The 21451-nt window shown below is 46.0% G+C and overlaps 2 protein-coding genes across 4 annotated transcripts in view; one reads left to right on the top strand and one right to left on the bottom strand.

The window, feature by feature from the left end:
• The first annotated feature begins 2224 nt into the window (after window positions 1-2224).
• On the top strand, window positions 2225-3756 carry LOC125705214 (histone H2A.Z). Its single transcript, XM_048971656.1, has 5 exons — window positions 2225-2357; window positions 2642-2719; window positions 2962-3075; window positions 3168-3297; window positions 3386-3756. The coding sequence occupies exons 1-5, from the start codon at window positions 2355-2357 to the stop codon at window positions 3445-3447; spliced, it is 387 nt and encodes a 128-aa protein (XP_048827613.1). The 5' UTR covers window positions 2225-2354; the 3' UTR covers window positions 3448-3756.
• A 14389-nt stretch (window positions 3757-18145) lies between these two features.
• The window catches only part of mllt3 (MLLT3 super elongation complex subunit), a 45279-nt gene continuing 41973 nt past the window's right edge, over window positions 18146-21451 (bottom strand). For all 3 annotated transcript variants that reach the window (XM_048970086.1, XM_048970087.1, XM_048970088.1), the window contains 4 exons: window positions 20882-20981; window positions 20572-20643; window positions 20210-20281; window positions 18146-18455 (listed from right to left, as the gene is read on the bottom strand). In XM_048970086.1, the coding sequence (XP_048826043.1) occupies window positions 18324-18455; window positions 20210-20281; window positions 20572-20643; window positions 20882-20981 (376 nt within the window). In that variant the 3' untranslated portion in view covers window positions 18146-18323. The remainder of the gene's footprint in view (window positions 18456-20209; window positions 20282-20571; window positions 20644-20881; window positions 20982-21451) is intronic.

The following is a 21451-nucleotide window of genomic DNA, read 5'->3' as shown; positions in this document are numbered from 1 at the left end:
GAGGGTTCGTGTGTTATTACGCCTTTGATTAAATTTGTATCGCTGGAGCACCTCAGCGTCATAACTCACAGGGCGTCTCCCAAACATCTTGGTCCCCGGTGTCACTGAGCTCATAATTAAGCTCCATAGAGGATGCGTTCCATCACAGAAGCTGTTTCACGAGGAAGTAAACTATGTTTGAATCAAGTCAAACTACAGTAAACAATGCTGTACGTATTCAAACAAACATTACAATAAACATAATCAATTTCCTGCAGTTGAATACCAAGTAACAAGTAAATACTAGTCAACTTAAAATCCTATTAATAAATTACGAAAGACCCGGTTATTCTTCAGAAAAAGATGACACTAACCAGTTAGTATACAACAAAAAAAAATAGTCGCGTACTGCCACCTTCTGGATGATGACTCTGGAGCGTCTTGAAATCGGATTCTTTTAATTATCCTGCATTAACTTTCCAAAGAAACAAATCAACGCAAGTCTCGCAAAAGAATATGAGTGAAATGTCAGTAGCACAGTGTAGAACGTGCAAAATCTGATACAAGAATGCAAGATATTTATAAATAGAAAATAATTCATTTATATATATATATATATATGATTTTCACATAACGTACATTATATAACACTACAATAAGGGGCAGTACTCCCTCCGAAACATACATTTATATTTTAACTTATTATGTCCTTTACATTTATCCTATTTGCCCAACGGAACAATTTAATTAAAACAATTCAGATTTTTGTACCTTTCTGAGGGGTCAAATAAACCCCTAATCGTGTTCCATCCGGCTGATAGAACAATAAATCTTCATGAAAACAAGCTTGTAAGTTGTCTTCGAAAGGGTATAAACAGGGTACCTATTGTCTGGAGACCACAATCTGGAAATTTCCATACTTTATTGGAAATGTACGCAGCCATGTCTTATGCATACTTTCTCCTATACGTTTAAGAGTGCTGTCATTAATATATACATCTTCGCACTGATCTGCTGATATACGACATTACAATGCTGTTGCTATTTGGGATTTCGTTCTTTAAGATGCGCAAAACATAAACAGCGCGAATCCAAACTCTCGACTTCAAAATACCTAAAGAAATACGAGCTGGCTTTTCACTATTACAGTATTAGCCATTATGTTGGCCTGAGACATGTATATAAATTTACATGCCAGTCAAAGCCTGCATGCTGTCGATGCCGGGATTTGTAATATAGTCTCGGGGTCTTTTGTTCTCGGAACATCATTGCCGACACCTTAAAATGCCCAATTAGACAGCCATTGGGTGCCATTGTCACTTTGCCGCATTTCGAATCGTTCTGTGCCGACTATTCATCATGCATATAAATGTAGAGGAATATGTAACAGAAACACATCGACCACTGTATGTGTCTAAAATATATATTTTTTAAAGCTGCAAATTTATTCATTCGGCCTAGATTTAGCGAGAAGCCTTCATTATGATGGCAGTAACCCCACCGCAAAAGATTAATAATCATTTCATGGAGATTCGGCGTACCTTGAGTAATGTATTCAGTTCGTATACTGAGTCAACACAGTCATCTGTGACTACAAATAATGAATGCCAATTTTGTGGGGGGTTTCGTACTGAAACGAACTAGTTTTCGGAAAATAGAATATGATTCTGTAACTGCGTTTAATTATGCTTTGTTTTTTTGCATACTATAAAACTTTACGTCCTTATTTCTTTGTATATGAAAAGCTCTCAACCGGTAGTTCATTCCAAACTGAAACTTCAGTTAAGAAAAGGTTATATCTGTTACTTACTGACCAATGCTTCGTGACACAATTCTCCACCTGTACTGCCAAATAAGAAAATATGCGATTTCTACCTTAAATATCAACATGCAAGAGTTGCGCTTTATATTTAAGTAATTCTCCCACGTTAAAACAATTCAGCTGAACGCTCACCAGCAAACATTGGTAATAACTTATTTATTGGGCATACGATATCTTTGATGTTCTGCATATAATAAATTCATAATGCCCATATTTACGTAATACACGGGAAGCAAATAAAAATTGTAAATACGTACAATTTTCTTGTACCTGGTTAATATTTCGGAGAGGCACTCTTTCAAAATCTTAGAACAGGCGCGCGCTTTTCATTTTCCCGCCCATTGCCCAGCACTCGAGTGATGATTGGCTTAAAGCCTTGTCAAACTAGTTCAATAACGGAACCCTATTGGTCCGTGTAAAACACCGGGATACCCGGATGCTGCAGCGGACCGCGCACATATATTAAAGTGAAGGCGGGACTGGCCGTTTAAATAAGACGGTGAAGAGGTTTATTCGGGTCGTTTCGTTGTCGAACTGTGAATCGTAAAGCAGAATGGTAAGTGGTAGTTTGATCTTTTTAGGGACTTGTACCCATGGCAAAATTCCTGCATTTGAGTTACGGATGCGCGTTGCGAAGAAAGCTTCGGTTTCGTTATACGCGCTAATTTGCGGTCGGCTAGCTTTAGCTAGTAGGCTAAAGGCTCTTCCTCGCGCCGCGTGGTAACCCCTCTACGTTCGCCCGGTTAGCTGCTTATTTGGCCGCTTCCGTAGCCGCCAGGTCGGCTGACTTAGGCCCCGCATTCCCAAATAACACGATGTGCATTTTCATGTCTGATGCAGGCCGGCGGTAAAGCTGGGAAGGACTCCGGGAAGACGAAGACAAAGGCTGTTTCGCGCTCACAGCGAGCCGGACTGCAGGTCTGTGGCGGGCTGGCTAACTACATCGCTGGCTTTCAAATATAAAATCATAGCTATGCAATTGTACTGTTGTCTCATTTGGCACAAAATATCGTTTCATTTGCTGTGTGTTGGAGGCGTGTATGGGGGAGGGGATGTGGCTCGTGCATGTGTGGAATCCCCGGGTGGTCCGTGTTAGTGACCACACGCTCTTACCGACCGGGTGGGATTCATGGTTTCCCATCTTCTCTCCGCGTTGGAAGTTTCCTGTGGGCCGTATCCACAGACACCTGAAATCCAGGACCACGAGTCACGGTCGCGTCGGAGCCACCGCGGCCGTGTACAGCGCGGCGATCCTGGAGTACCTGACCGCCGAGGTACGTATCAAGACTTCGGCCTTGTGTAACCCACCCCCCCACATTTGGGGGTGCTGCATGGAAGGTAGCTGCTACTGTCAAATCTCTTCCAGGTTCTGGAATTGGCTGGGAATGCCTCCAAGGATCTGAAGGTCAAGCGCATCACCCCACGTCACCTGCAGCTCGCCATCAGAGGGGATGAGGAGCTAGACTCGCTCATCAAAGCCACCATCGCCGGTGGTGGTAAGGACAGCTTATCCATAACGTGCTCTTACCCCTTTATCTGGCATGTGGTGCACCTGTGTCACCAATACCTTCTATCTCCCACCAGGTGTCATCCCACACATCCATAAATCTCTGATTGGGAAGAAAGGACAGCAGAAGACTGTATAATATTTGCCGACATTTGTTAGCCATCTCAGGACAAAAGTCTCTTGAAAAGGGTTGAAGATCCACAGGCTTTTTTTTGCTTTTCTTTTTTTTTTTTTTAATTGAGCTTCTCACCTACTCATTTCTGGGGTGTTTTAAACAAAAGTTTGGCTTCAAAGAAGCTTGGTTTTATTTTGGGCTTGCATTAGAGTACTATAGCAGTTTGTGTACACTATTTAACATGTAAACCTTATTGTTCTAGTGTGGTGACTGCATTCATGGATTGATTGAAGTTGTGTGTTGTTAAAAGCTCAATAAACCCTACAGTAACAATCAGTGTCTTGCATTGTCTTTCTGGGCGCTTGCACACTGGCATAAGGATTGCCAGATTCTGACTCATGCACTGCTTTGGGGTCACTGGAGCCCAGTGTTCCTTGCTGGAGTGTTACATAAATGCCAGGTCAGACTGCAAGCCTGTATTGTGCAGTTTTAAGCCTTGGGCTGTACATATTTGGGGTTGTGCCAGCCAATGGTAGAGACTTGTTCACAATGCATTACTTCCATACTTAATTTTCCCACTTTGCTGTGATGAATTAAAACATTTCAATACAGTAACCTGATTATTGAATATTTCTAATCGGAAATAGTCTATACAGATATTTCTAACAAAGGGCAAATCTCTTCCATGATTACTACTACGTAAAAGTGTTATAGCAAGTCCTTTTCGGCCAAAAATGGGGGAGACTGCAGTAGAGGGCAGTGTTTCACCGTGTAATACAGCACAATGGCATCCATACGGTTATCTACTGGCGACTTGAACGGCTGTGTCAGCTACTAGGCAAAAATGCCAACTGAGACGTCATTGTCAAGGCTAATTAGTCTAAAATCATTAAGCATCTGCCGGATAATCTGAATCAACACGGGCATTACACTATTAATCCATTTGATCTGAAAACTTCAACGAATGTTTATAGTTTGTCAGATTTATACCCAGTTATATAAATTACCTTAGTATTAAGGTCGCGTTGTGTACTTGTTTAATGGAGAATTACAGTTACTGATGTTCATAATCTTCCATGTACCCATTTCACATATATTCTTTTAACTCTGTTAAAACTATGTTTTAAAAACATAACTTTGCATATAAAACTATCGCTTCTGGAGCCGTTCGCCGGGTTTAACTTCACAATGCCTCGTTTGAAAGAGACTGATTAGTTTCTCTTAAAATGATTCCGATTATGAAGTATGATTCTTCATGATGGCCACTAGATGGCACTAAAATATCAATTACGCGCCGCTCCTAAGCCCTGAACTAACTCAATAGTAGATAATAAAACAGAAAAAGTGTTTTTTTTTGTTAGTTATGCTTATTGTTGGATGGTATCTTTATGCTAGTATCACCTGCACCTTCTAGGTATAACATTATTAGGGAATAAATGGATGGGAAAATGTTAAATCCATGGTCTGTTGTTTTGCTACAATGACGAGAATATAACAATAACATTCATAGTTTGTCGTAACTGTCCATAATTGTGTGTTTCCTGCAATGCGGTGTGCTGGTTATGTATTTAATGAGCTTCGACGTTGTTATGGAGACTCAGGCAGCACGCTGCGGGAGATGGTTCGTTGTTTTTCCCCGCTGTGTCACTCTAGCTTCGATGGAATGTACACTGCGAGTCTCAAAGCCACCCAGGCTGTGCACGAAGAAAAGAAGGAAAGGAAATAAAAAATCGCGCGTGAGGTGCGGGGTCACCGCCGGTTCCGAGGTAACAGTGTGGGTCTGTGCCAGTCTCCCAGAATGCACTGGGCCTGGTACGGCGCAGAACATCTGTAGCAGGCTGAGGTGGGCATTTCCGAACACCTCGCCACCTCTGGCAGTAATCGCTTCCACATAAAAGGTTATTTATGCACTCCGGTGCCAAATTGTGCTTTCAGGAGCCGGAATGTTCCCATACGCTGCAACTGCGAAATTCTGCCCGGGCAAGTCGTGACCTTTCCCTTTTCCTTTGCTGGTTGTGCCTTAGTCATCATTACTGCAGTGAGATACAGGTTTTTGTTTTCTCCTGGACCCCCCGCACCCCCGCATGCGCTTAGGAGCATCAGATGCCAATTCGCACCCCACAGTGTATATCCCCGCGCAGGCAAAAAAGGGTAAACATCTACGCAGCAGGTGCCCAAGGCTGCCAGGAGGACTTAAACGCTCCCTTACCTCGGAGGAACCGGGCAAAGCTGTCTTCTGTCACTTCAGATCCGCCCGTCACTCCTACACCACAGGCTGCCAAAAGCCTTCCGTAGGACAGGCACGGCTTTTCCTTTTCGGCGGCGTGCCTGTGTAAGAGAGAGAGCACTTCGGGATGGTTCGCTCCCGTCAGTTTCCCACATTACCATTCGTCTGTTAGGTTTACGTTCCGGTAGGATGATGATTTGTTGACAGGCTCAAGAAGCCAAAACCACAGAGTGAACATGCTGGGTCACGGGGGGGCGCCTTTACCTGAATTGCCCCCCCAGCATCTTATGTCTACACTTTTACAGACGTTATATCATAGTTCACACCAATCAATCCAATGCTTTTTTTTTCTTTTTACAGTGAAAGCTAATTTGACAAAGAAAACAGTATGCGGAAGCGACCATGTCGTGACGATCGGTGGGGGGCATATATATCTTTATATTATTTTGCTGGCGGGGAGGGGGGAGCGGCTGGGCAACCACTGGCCTAAGACTTGCGCAGTACTGGAGCTGCACGTGACCGGAAGGCTGGTTGCCCTTTGCTGTTTTTGGTTTTGAAGAAATCGCTCACATTACTTTATGACTGATCCTTACACATTTCACTGCCGATTACACAGAGATCTCAAGTTATGAAAGCTTCAGTGTTCAGGTCTATTTGCCTTCCAAACACATAAAATCACCAAAACCAATAAAAAAAAAAAAAACAAATTACCAGTCATTGGCGATTATATAAAACACCGAGGAATTTGCCGACGGTAAGTAACATATTTGCACAGTAAAACTGATTCTGCTCGTTTTCCTCCCGTCTTCTATTTAATCCACGAGCCTCATGCATAGTGCATGAGGGTGAGTGTGTTTGAAGTCAGTGCCGCTCCAGCTGGAAACTTAAAAGAATGAAGCGAAACACGGGGATGCAGACAGCGGGCGTCCCTCTCGCCGGAGCCCCGTGGTCAGCTCACGCTTTCTGAGCACCATCCGTACGGCCACATTCGCTCCCGCACCACTTCCTTCATCTGTCAACTAACCTGCTCATTACAGCATATTATTTATACTTGTATTTATCTAGCAGATGCCCTTTTTTTTTATCAAAAGTAGCATAAAAGTGAGGGAACATGGTCCCTGGAGTGAATGGGGCTTAAGGGCCTTGCTCAAGAGTCCAGTGATGACATCACTCTGCTAACCCCAAGATGTGAACCTGCACTTATCTGATTATAGACACTGCATCCTAATCCGTTGAGGCACATACTGCCCCCAGTGCAGCGCACTGTCTAAGATCAGACATTGTCTTTACTTTGGTGTCCTCAGACTAATTGGAACATGTGGGAAGACACAGATGCAAGCCTGGCCTGAGTGGGTGTTTTCCAGTACAGCCCGTTTCTCCTTGTAGAAGAAATGATCGCTAGTTCCAGCTCTGGCTCCCTCTAGTGGGCGAGCCCAGGACTAACAAAGCTGTAACACCTCAGACAGGCACTGTTAGAGCTTCTTAGGTCATGGCCCCATGTACCAATCACCCAATGGCACGCTCCAGGTGTGCCACTGTAAAGCTTGGATTTTTAATGGAGGCTGTGGCTTGGCTATGTAATCGAGGCATCAGGAAGAGACAAAGCCGCCCCCACAGAAACCCAATATCCATCCGGGAGCCCAAGGTCAGCAGAAAACACAGAACGCAGTTTTCCATTAATTAGAAGAATGTCGTTCCGTTCATTTGCTGCCCAGCGTAAAGGTAAACAAGGTCTAACGGCAAACTTCAAACACAAAATAAATGAGAAAGGTCCGGTCCAGCTGACCTTGGCCGTTTGCTCTATCAGGAGCCAGTGCTGGGGAAATAAAGTTTGGTCCAGAACCTACCGTACGAATGAGTCATTTTTAAAAATAGCCTTTGATGGAAATGAGTCTTTTACAGCGCAGTGTGAGTTCCCATCATTCTCATGTCAATATTAATGGTTCTTGAAGGAGTTTTCAAAGTACTTAGTCAGAGTAATTAGTCAGTGTGCAGAGTAATTAGTCATTTGTCCTAGGTCAGCCGTTACTTCAAATGCAGAGACCGGTGAAACTAAATTAAAACAATTCAATTCAATTGTATTTGTACAGCTAATTTTCCATTTGAGTCTAAATGCAGAGGGTGGGCAGGTGATGGCAGGCAGGTGATTGTGCTGCGTCTGACAAATGGTGGTACAGCAGCAGGGAAGGAAGGAGAGATGTCATTGGCAGAAGGACAGACAGAGTCCTATAAGTGAGAACGACGGTAATACAGGTTCACATGCGGAAGATGATGGATGGATGGATGGATGGATGGATGCCGAGTTAGAAAATTGGGGTGCTACATACATGGTGTGACAAGGTCAACATTGCTCTGCAAGAGCCGCTATAACATTGATCATAAATCCAACACAGCAGTGTAACTTTCACCGAGGACCACATGCTGTTGATCGGAAACACTGTCGGCCATTTGAGGTGCGAATTTAGATGAGTCCATCGTATTTGGGCTTCATTACCCAGCAGTTACGATCTTCCTCTCAGCCTACAAGATCCATCACAGAACGTCCTCATCAAGGAGAGCAGGGAGTGACCATCCATTAACCCTGATCCCCAGTAGACGTGACACACGATCGTCTCTGCGGGTACGTCAGCAGCCGGACTGTCTCACGCAGTCCGGGGAAAATGGGCCTGAGTTTGAATCGCCTCTATTCATTTTTAGCGTCTTGGCTGGTGAATGATCGACGCTAAATGTGTCTGAATCAACACTGAAGTCTGTGGGTGTCGAGGAACGAAGTGAGCTGTATGAAACAATTCCTTTACAGGAGTGTATTTTCCACATAAAATGTGGCTTAAACTTAAAAATGTATTTTCATTCTTTTCCCCCAGTGGAAATTCACTTACGTTTGAAGTTTGTTTTATGACAGTCCAGCAAATTACTACACGTGCGGCTTTGACTAAAACCTGGTCAGGCGACTTAACGTGTTTGATGTTGGTGAAGATGCTCACTTTAGCACTTAACTTGATGGGGCACAGATAGTACAGTGTTATACTATTACTTGTGTACTAACCACAAACTAAGTTACTTAGTTACATATGGCTTTCATGTTAATTCATTAATGATGCATGGTTCATTCCAAGCAATTATTATATTTGCTACAAATTCTGTTCTGTAAACTATTGTAAACTACTGAAGGAGCAAGTGATGAATAGAACAAGTGAAATACTGGGCTCATGTTTGTTCATCGTTAATGAATCGTGACGCATCTTTTATCTCATGTAGCTACTATAGTTGTTCACGATTTGTTCTTCGGCCGTAAATTTCCGGGTTCCATGTGTGCGGAGTTTGCATGTTCTCCCCATGTCGGCGTGGGGTTTCCTCCTGGTTCTCCAGTTTCCCCCCACAGGCCAAAAACATGCGGAGGCTAATTGGAGCTGCCAAATTGCCCGTAGGTATGCATGTGTGAGTGAATGGTGTGCGTTTGTGCCCTGCGATGGGTTGGCGCCCCCTGCTGGGTTGCTCCCTACCTTGTGCCTATATCTTCCGGGACAGGTCCTGGACCCCCACGACCCTGATTGAGATAAGCTATTTCAGAAAATGGATGGATAGTTTCTGAGTTATCGCTACGTGTTCCTGCCCTGTCAAATAAAGTGTTACCACTTTAGCTGCTGCAAGTAATTGGTATGTGTGTGTGATAAAAAATGGCCTCCCAAGAGCTCAGTTTATTCCGTGAATTCAGAAACAGAGACGGCACCTGTGCCCAGCTCTCGGCCATTAAGTCAGCTAAGGCTGCGGAAAACGCTCCCGTGTTCGTTTGTTTCCAATTAGCTGAACGGAAGCAGCACACCTTGGAGCCGTAACACTGTGCAGGCGAGCGGCCGCTGCTTGAACCGTCGCACACATCTGGGCCCTGGAAGGCGGGCAGAGTGCATGAAGTTTATGGAGTTTTGAAGGGGAGTAAATATCGCCACGTCATCTTTAGGTGGTAGGAAACTGCCGACGTTCAGAAGCAACGCTGCAGTGCAGCCACGTGAAGACGGGGAGTAGCCTGCAAAGCAGCAGGGCTCATCGGGATGATCATATGATCAGAAGCTGCAAATGTGATTGGATGCCCCATGATGGACGCTAATAAGATGCTACGATAGGCTGACGGATTCCAGTCATAAAAGCCGTTTCACGGCTTGTTTCACTCACTGTTTGTTTATCTTCAGCAATAAAATGCTAAAAGACAAAACTAGTTTTTGACATTTTGCAATAAGTAATGAAAGGTTAGAGGAAAAAATGTATAACATGTACAATGTATAATGCATGGAACAAATGCAGTTTCTTAGTCCTCCAGTTTAGGGTCCTGGTTGGAACAAGTGGATGACATTTTGGGGGATCCTAATCAGGCTCAAGAGGGATACCGCAGGGAATAATGGCAGGAACACTGCCCGATCCAGATTCTCCATGAGGAATAACTCAGAACATGGGGTTAGTGTGGATTCGCAAGATGGGTTTCTTACAATGTCCAAGCAACCAGCCACAAACCATCGGCAGTCCATCCCACCGGGCCTGTTCAGGTCCAGGTGGCCATTATTTTTGGCCATGTGTGTGTGGGTGTGTGTGTGTCAGAGGGTGCTGGGGTCACGCCTCACCGGCTCCCATCGAGTGACATCAAGGGGAAGTGAATGGGACAGAAGCGGAATCCAGCCCACAAATCAAAGTGCAGGTTTCAATTGTGATTCAACCACAAAAAAGCAGCCATTTTGAAGGAACGGAAGATATAATCAAATAGGAGGTGTTACGACCCCCACATGGGGAGGGGGGGGGGGGGAGGTGGGGCTCTCAACACTGCCCTGCCAGACTCTCTCCCTGTACTTGTAGCTGATCCCCCCCCCTTTCTTCTGCCCCACTTTGAAGTCTGCTTGCTTTTGTCCTTTACATAACTTGATCTGATTTTTGAAAAGCTAATTTGTATGCGTGCGCCGCAACAGAACCGCCACCCACAATTCCACAGGCGGGACCGCCGGAGAGGTCAACGCGATTGGCCGAGGGAGAAAGGGCCGGGAATGTGTTAGGTTAAAGCATGCGATCAGCGCCTCTGAATCGCTGTCACTGTCTGCGAATTTGACGACAAAGGGGGATTAGTGTAGCCAACAGAATCGCTCAAGGAACGGATCAGCCGCTCACGTCGTTATCCACCTTTGGCTGTTCCCTCTTAAATAATTTTTTAATGACCACACATACTGATTGCATGCAACTTCCAGCTGAATTTATACCTATTAATGCATAAAGTTACATAAAAAAAATAATGTGAGGTAGGACTATAAATTTTTAAATTGTTATACATATTAATCATTTTATGAGGAAGCACTGTAATATTATTCTGGGTTGCATTGAAAAATATAAAAAGTTTCATGCTGATTAACCATAGTTATATTCCTCCATGAACACTGCATTCACGCAATTCGCATTATTTACTGTTTTACGCAGACAAAAGTCATAACCTTCAAATGTTACATAAATGTTGAAGTTCAAGGTTGTTTTTTTTAGATGGGACAATGAAACAACAGCAGACAGGCATCATCAAACACTTCCATAAAGTGTCCGTTCTCATTCTCTCTCTCTCACACACACACACACACACACACACACACACACACACACACACACACAGCCATTCCCAACAGTCCAAAGTGGGGAAACATTCTTTGCTGCGTCGTCTCTAATTTCCCTCTCTGCTCCTGGATCAAAACGGGCGTGATTGGGCAGCTCTTTCTTTGTGATGCCAGCGTTTATGAGCTTTTGTTGCAAACAGTCTGGAGGATGCCTTTGGGGTGGGGAGGGGGGCTGCGAGCTGGGGGAGGGGGGGGGGTAAGGGGGGTGGTCAGACTTTTCATCAGCCCCCGGCTCTAATGACTTCCTTTAGGTGCTTTTTGACTGCCTTCCAGAGGGTCTGCCGGACCTTTTCTCTCCAGCCTTGGCATCATGCCAGAATGACAATCAGCATCTCTGTGTGTCTTCTGTGGGAGATCGTTCCCTGGGTCTCCTTTTTATTGGAGGAAATGGTATTTGGGAGCTCAGACAGGATGTCGTGCTGTTGTCCCCGGCTGTGAGCTCCTCCGCCTCTCTCTGTTCCACTGCACAGGCTGCGAAACGGCTTAAATTAATCCAGGATCCCAAAGTAGCAGTCCCCCCCCCCCCCGCTTAAAAGCAGACAGGAGCGCAATACTCTGCCCCCTCATCCTTAGAAAGGCCGCGCCTCACCCCCGCTGCAGGCCTGTCTCCTCCGGGTTTATCCCATGCCGGTGCTGCCGCTGAGGACGACCCGGGAGTCGGTCCGGCCCGCCTCTGCACAATGAGGGATGGGCAGAGCTGGGGTGAAAAGGAGAGCGGCGTCCTCAGAAGCTCCGGCCAAGAAATCTCGCAGCAGGGGAAACTAAACAAACTGGAACGAAAATCCGTACGCTGGGTTTCCACCGATATTCGGTTTAAAAATATCCTGGAGAAACAGACAGCAGCTGGGAGGATGGAGAGGGGTACAGGCAGGTCGGTCATCCACACACACACACATACACACACACACACACACACACACACACACACACACACACACACTCTCTCTAACCACCAATTAGCAGCGAGGCCACGCCGAGAAAGCGCAGCGCCCCCTCGGCCTCGTCTGTCCTCGTCTCGTCCCAGTCGGCTCCGTTCAAGGCCCCCGGGTTTGACTTTTTGTGGCTCCTTTAATTGGGTCTGGGGAGGATTTGTGGAGTAATGAACAGGTGTTGGGCAGCAAAGGAGAAGCGTGATGTGGATTATTTGGGGGGGGGGGGACGCAGACGTATGTGCGGCGAGGTCACATGGTGATCTGTTTCTCACGGCATTCCTCCGTGAAACAAGGAAACCAGCCCCCCTCCCTCCAGAGGCATTATGCACAGGGGGCAACATGGACAGAGTCTACAGATCCCTGGGCTCCGAGGTACTCGATTTACCAAACTAAACCATTTATTTTAATTATAAAAAGATTTAGACGCTTCATCATACATTTACTAAGCAAAATTCTACTTCATTGTTCATTGCATACTAGTTCTTTTTTAGTCTGCCAAGCTAAATGAAACAAAACTTACTCAGGACACAAAAAAAAAACCCTAAATATCCCTGACTCTGCTCCAACCGGTATAAAATTCGGCCCGGCAAGAAACCTTTTTAACGGCTGCATCAAAACGCAGAGGTGCCAAGATACCGTGACATTATTCCTTTAATTTCACCACCAAATGTGTGTCATACAATTCAGACTCCACACTAAAATCCTACAACCATGACCGGTAGAGACACTCGGAAGATGAATATTGTACTAAACCACCACACCTAAGGCACGATTTTCACAATTCAGAAACAAAAATCAACTCCAGATAGTCAAATAACGCATTAGATGACAAACCATCTAGCCCTCGAGAGCCCTGCTATTGTTTTTGGCATCTAAATAGAGAAGTCGCTAGAATGTTATCAATTCTGGCATTATTTCAGCGTGAACATAGCTAGACATAATTAGCCAGAATTACCTTTGTATGAACCCTCTTAGAGGAAGAGAGGCAGCCTGTGTCTTCTTTGGCCAAGACCCAGAGCTAGGCTGAGCGATCCTGCCTTTGACTGAGGCCGTGCGGCCCAGCTGCTCGCGGCTCCAGCGTAAACAATGTGCGGAGGAAGAGGATGAATCAAACCGTGGACATGTTGATGGGCTAAACACCGATGTACTATAGCCGTTACTTAATGTAAGACTAGCACCACTCATCAAACCTTGCATCCAAAGGTAGCCTGTAAGCAATAAACAACAGTTTGCTGTGGAAACGTACGTGCCATTCGACGTTGTATTAAAAGCATCAGGCAAATCATATGCTTTTCATATTATTAGATGTATATGCCCTGACTCAAAGACGCAGTTACTCTCTGTTGTTAGGGACTGATGGTGCACGTATTTGACTAAAACACTCAACGATCCCATAGCCAATCCAGGATGACATGAGACATGAAGGGGCATCCACAACGACCCCATGGCGATCGCTGGCAGCTGGTACTATGCGTCTAAGTCAGCTTCATGTCACTTGCTGGGAGGCATGCCGTACTTCAGATAACTAGAAACTAATTTCTTAGGTGTAGCACCACTGGCGAGGTGGGATGTCGCTGTTGCCCTCCGGGGGTTGGGGGTTTGAATCAAGCCTTGGTTCTGCAAGATCTTCCTGTACAGGGGATTTTCAGTGGGGACTCCGGTTTCTTCCCGCAGTTAAGGCTAATCGGTGTCTCTAAACTGCCTGTAGTATATGACTGCGTATGTGTACATCCCTTCCAGGGTGTTCCTCAGACTCGGACGGGCTCCAGCTCCTCTGTGATCCTGAGCAAGATAAGTGTCTGGGAGATACATGGAGGGACGTTCAGGAGCCCGTGTGATGACCTACAGCTGTCAAAATGCCGCCGAAATCATACCGATCCTCCAAGCCAAAGCAAAACTTGAGGCCACACGTGAACGTAGGGAATACTTGAGAAAAAATCCGCTATATTTTCCTTTGAAGGTAGCTAATCCGTTCAATAACAATAGGAGGTGTGCAATTATATTAATGCCAAAAATATTCCTGGACGTTAATAAGAAGGATGTGGACCTGGTCCAGCGACTTGCGGGAAACAAGCGTGCAGGCACGCTCACGAGGAAGACGTCACATTTCACGGCTTCATCAGCAACATGAGAAGCGTGGACATGCTTAACACCCTCGGATTCTGGTGGCTCAGCATATCCTTGCAGGCCCTTCACAGAAGACGGCTGTAAGCAACATGCGTGTGTGTGTGTGTGTGTGTGTGTGAAGAGCCTCTTTTGCCAGGGGCAATGTGGGCCTCAACGGTATGAAAAGGCACGTTAATGCGATTAGAAGTGTATCGCATTCTCAGAATGCCGCCACCCCCTCATCCAGAGCCCCGGCGGTCACATCCTTGTCTGGGGGCCACGCTAATTGTTGCGTTGTGCCTCTCTCACTGCATTAATTTCTATCCCCCATATTTCCCCCCCCCCTTCCTCACAACAGCTTGGCAACACAAGGGGTGAGCATTGTTCATATGTTTCCCCGAGACAGTTATCCTGTTTTTATTTAGATTGGCATGAAAGTGTCACTGTGATTCATTTTTATCAGCTCTAAAAAAAATTAAACTTGCATCACAAACAATTGCTTCAATTTCAATCCTCCGTAGCCTAGATTGCAACAGGTAATTAAGACCTGCCACAAAGGACCAGTAGGCGGCTGACTTCACCCCTTTGACGTTTAGGGAATGGTGCACCAACTTTCCGTGCACCTGAAAGACCTTCAGGGAATCTCAGGTGGAGCAGTGGACCATCACTGCGCTTATCAACAGCCCACCCAGCAAGCACGACTTTGCACGCAATACGGAGACGCTGACTGGGTAAACGGACACGTGCTCAGATTCTTGCGTCAGTTGTTGTTTTTCTTTTGCCCCAAATTGGCCATCACCAGTGGAAATGCTTCAGTAGTTCTAAAAATGAATTTCAGCCCCAACCCATCGAGTAAGAAGGGTTCCTTGCCATTTTCCGCAAAGTTTAAGCACAACTGGGAATGAGTGACAACCTCCCCCGTCCCCAATCAACAAGAATCTCCTGCCTGCTGCCCTGTTTCCTGGGGTAGGAGCCCTGCACCCTGCAATGGATAAATGGTTATGGGAAATAAAACTGGCAACCAGTAACTGGGGAAAGAAATGGAGGGGGGGGGAGTGTCTTTGTTTAGGCTTAGTAGAATGTCTAAGGAAACAGCTTAGACCCATTGAAAATAACATCCCACTAGGGGAAAAAATATATACGTACATTTTTCACACTTGAGCAGGATGCATTGAGGCTTCTGCAGTGTTTGTTAAAGAATAATATGATGTCAATTCAGCGTGCATGTAGAAAGGTGATACTGTGCACAACACTCGTTGGGATAAAATCTGTCATGAGGAAAGGGTAGCCTTTGGCACGTCGTTAGTGCGAACGACTCGCTGCGTTCCTGGCCGACCAACATCCCCGATCTCCAGAGAGCAGGGACTTTGGAGGAGAGCCCAGCTGTCAGACCACCCACTTTGAAGAACAGAATCCACATGTGCCGTCTACGTACGCGTCGAGGCTTTGAGGCGAGACAGAAGGATGAAAATGGTGACCGAAACGCGGGGGGGGGTTACCCTCTGGACCTTTGTCGTACGATTCGGAAGGCTCCGAGTTCAAGCCCAGTCACTAGTAAATCATATACATAGAGAATAAATATTTTTGCAGTGGACTTACAGTGCAATATTTATGGAACATTATCAGCAATACTACAAAGTTCAGGCACACTCAGCAGTGAACAGAACGTAAACTGTACGATACATGGACCGTCATATGTCAAAGTTACTGGGGGGAGAAAAAAATAACATTTTTTGGAAAAAATGACCATAAAAATGAATTTACTCCACATCATTCCAAATTTACACCATTCTCAGTAAACCTGATATGGATTTTTCGCCGATTATTGCTTAAAATTCAAAATATTGTCAAGTACGCCAACCATGAAGGGTCGAGAGAGTCCTTTAAAGACGGATCTCTGACGCAGGTTTACGTCGGAAAGCTCCAAAGATCATACGCGCCATCGCCTGACCTTTCCCAGTTCTGGAGTGTGGAGAAAAGCACATGTCCCTTACGTTTGACCTCAATGGAGTGGGGGGGGGGGGGGGGGGGGGGGGGAGAGAATAAATGGGTATAAAGTCGCTTGCCCCCCCACCAAACACACAGATCTGACTGAGAAGCAGTCAGATGCTGCTTACAAGTGTAAAGTATCTGCTTGGATTACAGAGGCACCATGTGTAGTAGAAGGACAACAGATTATCCACACGCTGAAGAATCCACCCCCCCAAAAAAAAGCATGTCCAATAACGACATACCTCCGTGTGTGACTGAAACATGCCCCCCTCCCCAAAGTAGGGAAGCATTGTCACAGATAAAAATACAGCAAAACACCACGATCAGAACCGATTACGAGATCCCTGAACAGAGTCCGCCAACAGGAGGGAAACCCCCGGCCCCTCCCTGATTTATCTGGGATGCAGTCGGGAGTTGGGACACGCGGGACATGGCCGAAAGGCTTCAAAATGAACAGGAAGTAACAACTGCATCACATAGAGAGTTTATACACACATATAAACAATATATAATGATATTCGTACAAAAACTAATCTTTGGGCTGAGAAATGCAAAGGGGGGGTGTAAGGATATAAAGACGCACAGATATCAGCCATTTTGACACACGGTCGGAACAAAATACAAAAAAAAGGTCGATTTAAAAATTGTACACAAATTACACAGTGCCAGTGATTCTGTCATTTTTGCATGGGGTCGCGTGCCGCATCTGTAAGGATCAGAACCAACCCGCCACGCGTCTCTGAAAGATAAGAGACAGGAAAAAAAAAAAAAAACACTTCAGCTTGTTGTCTAAACAGAAAAAAAAATCATTTTAAGTAGGGGGAGGTGGGTTGGGGGCAGGGAGAAAACGGTGACGGAGTTTCTCTTCATGCAGAGCAAAATCCAATACAAAACGCAAGTTTGGCAACTGAGGTCCCCACAAAAAATAAATAAGATTAACAGCAAGAGAAATTCTACAAAAAAAAAAAAATCTTACACTTGTAAGAATATCTTAATTCCCAGCAGTTCCTGGACTTCTTGGTTCCATCTCCAAACCAATGAAGGCTGCCTTCTTTAGGGCTTGCACACCCCAGCACTGCACACCAGCAGGCCAGTAACCCGCCTGAAGCATAAGGGGTTAACTTACAACCAGTACAGGCTCCAGTGGCACGCTGGTACGCGGGACACAAGCACAGCTTGATATCAATCATATCTTAGAAATTCGGAATTCATCGGAAAAGTTAAACGACATTTTGATAGCACAATCCTAAATCTTGGTCGGGTTAAACGTTAGCTTCAGGCGAAATCCACTGAAACCCAGCTCGGGGATTTTCAGACTCCTGAAGCTCGCCGAAAGGTGCTTCAGGGTCCAAAGCAACGTCTTCCGATCTCTGCCGAGACCGCGGCCTCTCCCTCCGCCGAAGCCTGAATAAGGAGGCAGCTAATCTCGCATGCTGTTGCCCTACAGGCGACACCAGGCCAGCACAGTGCTTGAAAGGGGCTGTCCCAGGGTCCTTCCTCAACTCGCATCTCATTATCGCATCCCTGGAGCGCACTCTGCAGGCCGACGACACAGTAAGGCAACTTTATACAAGCATTCGTAATAAAACATGGAAAACGAAAAAAAAAAAAAAAAAGTCACACAGACGCAAGAGGAAAAAAAAAAATTAAGCACATTCAATAAGAGCGAGGTCTCAATTTCCCCATATCTTACTCAAATTTTTTTTTTATGTTTTGTTTTCAAGGCTTTCCAGGTGAACTCTGGGTTGACCAGAATCAAGGGTATTTCAGCACTCATACCGCCCCCCCCCCCCCCCCCCATCACCCCAACCCCAACCCCCAGTTCCCGCCTCGCCCATTTTGACCGCCATCCACATCTGGATGAGCTGGGCTATCACTGAGAGAGCAGAATCCTCAGGATTTGGTCACTCAGTCATTTCAAGTAAAACGAATCAACATCATGTACTGTTGCGTTAGTTATCAGACTCGCGTCAGGCGCCGCTGTTCAGCAGCCAGCCGCCTAGATCTTCAAGGCGTCCCGGAGGTCTCCAGGTAACTCTGGAGCTTGCGGACTGTGGTTCGGTCCAAGGAGCAGAGGTCAAAGTCAAAGGTTGTGTTGGTGATGTGAAAATGTCCAGTTTCTTCGATGAGATTGACGATCTGAAAGGCAGCCGGAGAGAGAGAGAAGGCGCTGAAAAACAGACGACTGCAGACAGGGGGCTGTGTCTGATGACAGGGTGGTCAACGATGCCACAGTGGCTTAGGAGAAGCTCGCCGCTTAGAGTCCCAGGAGAGCCTCTGGCGTAGCGTCTTGGAGAAAGACCCTCGACATTTACAATTACCCAGCTGTACAGATGGTTAATGTTATGAATCAGTCAGCTAAATATGCACTTACATATACTTACATGCATTATATATAGGACAGAGACTGTCTGAGCTTAAGTCTTCTGTAAACCTAATTAAAACCAACTTCTCTCTAGAAGTGGGGGGAGATTTTGGTTTTACGAGGGTCTCTGTGGAATGCAAACCTCCCCCGAAGTAGTACGCCGTGTATCAGATGGCAGGGCGATCCATAGAAATGATGCCCCCCCCCCCCCATTCCTTCCCCTAAAATCTAATACTGCTTCCAGTTCTCCGGCATGGTGACAATGACAAGATGGACTCCACTGCGTCTGCACTGATAAAGCTGTATTCTAGCGACAGGACACAACCCCGATCCGCAGGCAGCGCACTACAAAGCCCAGGGTACATGTGGTTGACGTTTCCCCCCCCCCGCTCTGGATCCGAGAGAGATGCAGGGACCTACGCCTGGTCCATACTTCTCTGCACAAGGGCACTGTGTGTATATGTACACGGGAACGTCCACGGTTCTCCGGTCAAGCCGCGCACTGTGCACGTTCCATTTACATTTTTATTAATAATATAAATTATTAGTCTGATATTCCCTGCACATGTACCACAGCAGTGAGGTCTGTGTCCGTTTCTCTACGTTTTACTAATTCAGAGGCAGCTCACTGGGCTGCCAGCTTTGGTCAGCTGGCTGGCGTGAGATTTTCAATTCCACACGCATTTACATGTATGCATGCGACGGTTTTATTGCCTTGCAAATGGTCCGTAGAGTTGGCAAACTACCCCAAAGCTCGTCAAAAGCATCCATGCCGGTGTTTAAGATGCTAGTGAATCGACCACGCGCAGCGTCTCCTGACACAAATCTGGAGTGGAGCAGACGTTCGTCTGCGGAGGTGGACAATGATGTTAAACGTGGCAAATGTTCTCGCCGGACACGTCCGCCGGTACGCGTGCAGAGGAGTGTGAGGCAGCCTCTACTGTGCTGCCTCAGACAAGCGGCACGCTCTTCCACGTCCACGGGTGATATTCGGGGCATACAAGACAATTAAAAAGCTGGGATAAGTTTGTTTCACCTTTTGCCTCCGGTCAGAGGCCTATCTAGGCAAACTGGGTCCCCAGATGAAAAGTCACGTTGGGGACCCCTCACCCAATCTTCTGAATGATTTTATGTATTCAGGGGCCCCTATAAAGTGCTGGAATCCCTGAATCTGCCAGGGTATCCATGCCCCTACTGTGGTGGGTCTCAACTGAGATATCACACTTCCAGGATGCATAATCCCTGCAAATGTTTAAGACAGGTTTGTAATTTAACTATGTGTTTAAGATGGTATCTGCTGGAAAGTACAATGTTCATTTTATACACAGTCAGCACTAGCGATGATGATTCAAGTGTCCTCAGGATGTCAGATTGGTGACTGATTTCCGCACAGTTGATGTGCACTGCCCCTTTAAGGAGGCGGAGTGCATGGTTACTCATAAGCCTGATGTCATCATTTTGTGCCTTTTTCAGAGCTGGTCGTCGCACCGCAGGAACATCCGTACAAACAGTCTGAGCTTCTTCTCACCTGCTGTAGTATGTGTCTCTCTCTCAGTGCCATAAGTCTTCTGTGCAGCTCCACCAATTCATCCAGATAGGCCTGCGGCACAAAGCTCAGCCAATCAGACGACTCCATCGGGTCACATGACACGGCCACATTCACACCCTCTTATAATGCATGTTTTTTTTTACTCTCCTGTTCATTCAAGAAGTTGCCAAATAACCTATAGTGATTTATAGTTCATTTCACTAGTTACCACGAGTTATTTAGGTCATTTAAGAAATTATTTAAAATCTATACTACAGGGAATGCCACAGCAGAAAACCATTTTGAATCAGTAGGATTCAGTAGACCATATTTATAAACCTCAACCAAAAGGTAGTGCTTACCTTGTCACAATCTATATTTTTCATATTTTTCTCTGGTTTCGGCGGTTTTATTGGGCTTTTCACTTCTAGTATCTGTGAAGTAAGTGACAAAGCAGGACAAAGCTGATGTTAAAGGGTGATGCTGGGTTTTTACAACCAATCCTAAGCAATCGCACGAGCTGAGGTGTACGAACGCTGACGCAAGACGCGGTCGTTTGCGATTACACTTCTGTGTGCTCGTCAGCTCCGATGGCACTAGTGGCAGTGAGGGCAAACACCCGCCTGTTTGCTCATGGTTGATGCAAAGATACAGATAAGGGCGGTGTCTTACCTGATTGCCACTTGCCTTCAGCAACGGCGGGGGATCGTTATGTGGTAGGGGTGAGGAGGCGGAGCTGCTCTCACTCTCGCTGCCGTCGCTCAAACTCACCCTAAAAGAAACCAACCAATCAGATGTAGTGTTGTTCACAGCCCCAGCCAATCAAGCGCAACATTTAAACAGAGTAATGCCTTTTATGAAACAAGACATACTGGACAACTGAACCCTTGCACAAGTGTTTGTTACATACAACAGGTGTGCCGGTTGGAGACGGCTCGGTAGCGGTTGTCGAAGCCCACGATGCGGTGGGCAACCGCATGAACGAAAGGGTTAAGGGTGTTACTGACTTGTCAGCGTATGGCCAGGTTCTGCCCGCTTATTAAATGAAATTCTTCCGCGAACTTCAAAGCACCACATGTAGAGTGTTTCAGAAACGCACCACGACTGCAGAGCTTCGTGTTGACAGTTCTGAGCCCGGGAGATCAAAGGACAAAGAGTCCACACTCCGGTTTGAGAGCCGCATAATGCGAGACGCGACCATCTGACGGACTACATTAAGTCATTCCTTCTCAGAGGCACTGC

This window comes from Brienomyrus brachyistius, chromosome 12 (assembly GCF_023856365.1).
Source record: "Brienomyrus brachyistius isolate T26 chromosome 12, BBRACH_0.4, whole genome shotgun sequence".
Taxonomy (NCBI): Eukaryota; Metazoa; Chordata; class Actinopteri; order Osteoglossiformes; family Mormyridae; genus Brienomyrus; species Brienomyrus brachyistius.
This window is presented reverse-complemented; position numbering and strand designations above follow the sequence as displayed.

Excerpts from the sequence above, each read along its gene's own strand:
- LOC125705214 (XM_048971656.1), top strand. Across the intron at positions 2,720-2,961 it reads CACAGCGAGCCGGACTGCAG|TTTCCTGTGGGCCGTATCCA; the intron begins GTCTGTGGCGGG and ends CCGCGTTGGAAG. Across the intron at positions 3,298-3,385 it reads AGCCACCATCGCCGGTGGTG|GTGTCATCCCACACATCCAT; the intron begins GTAAGGACAGCT and ends ATCTCCCACCAG.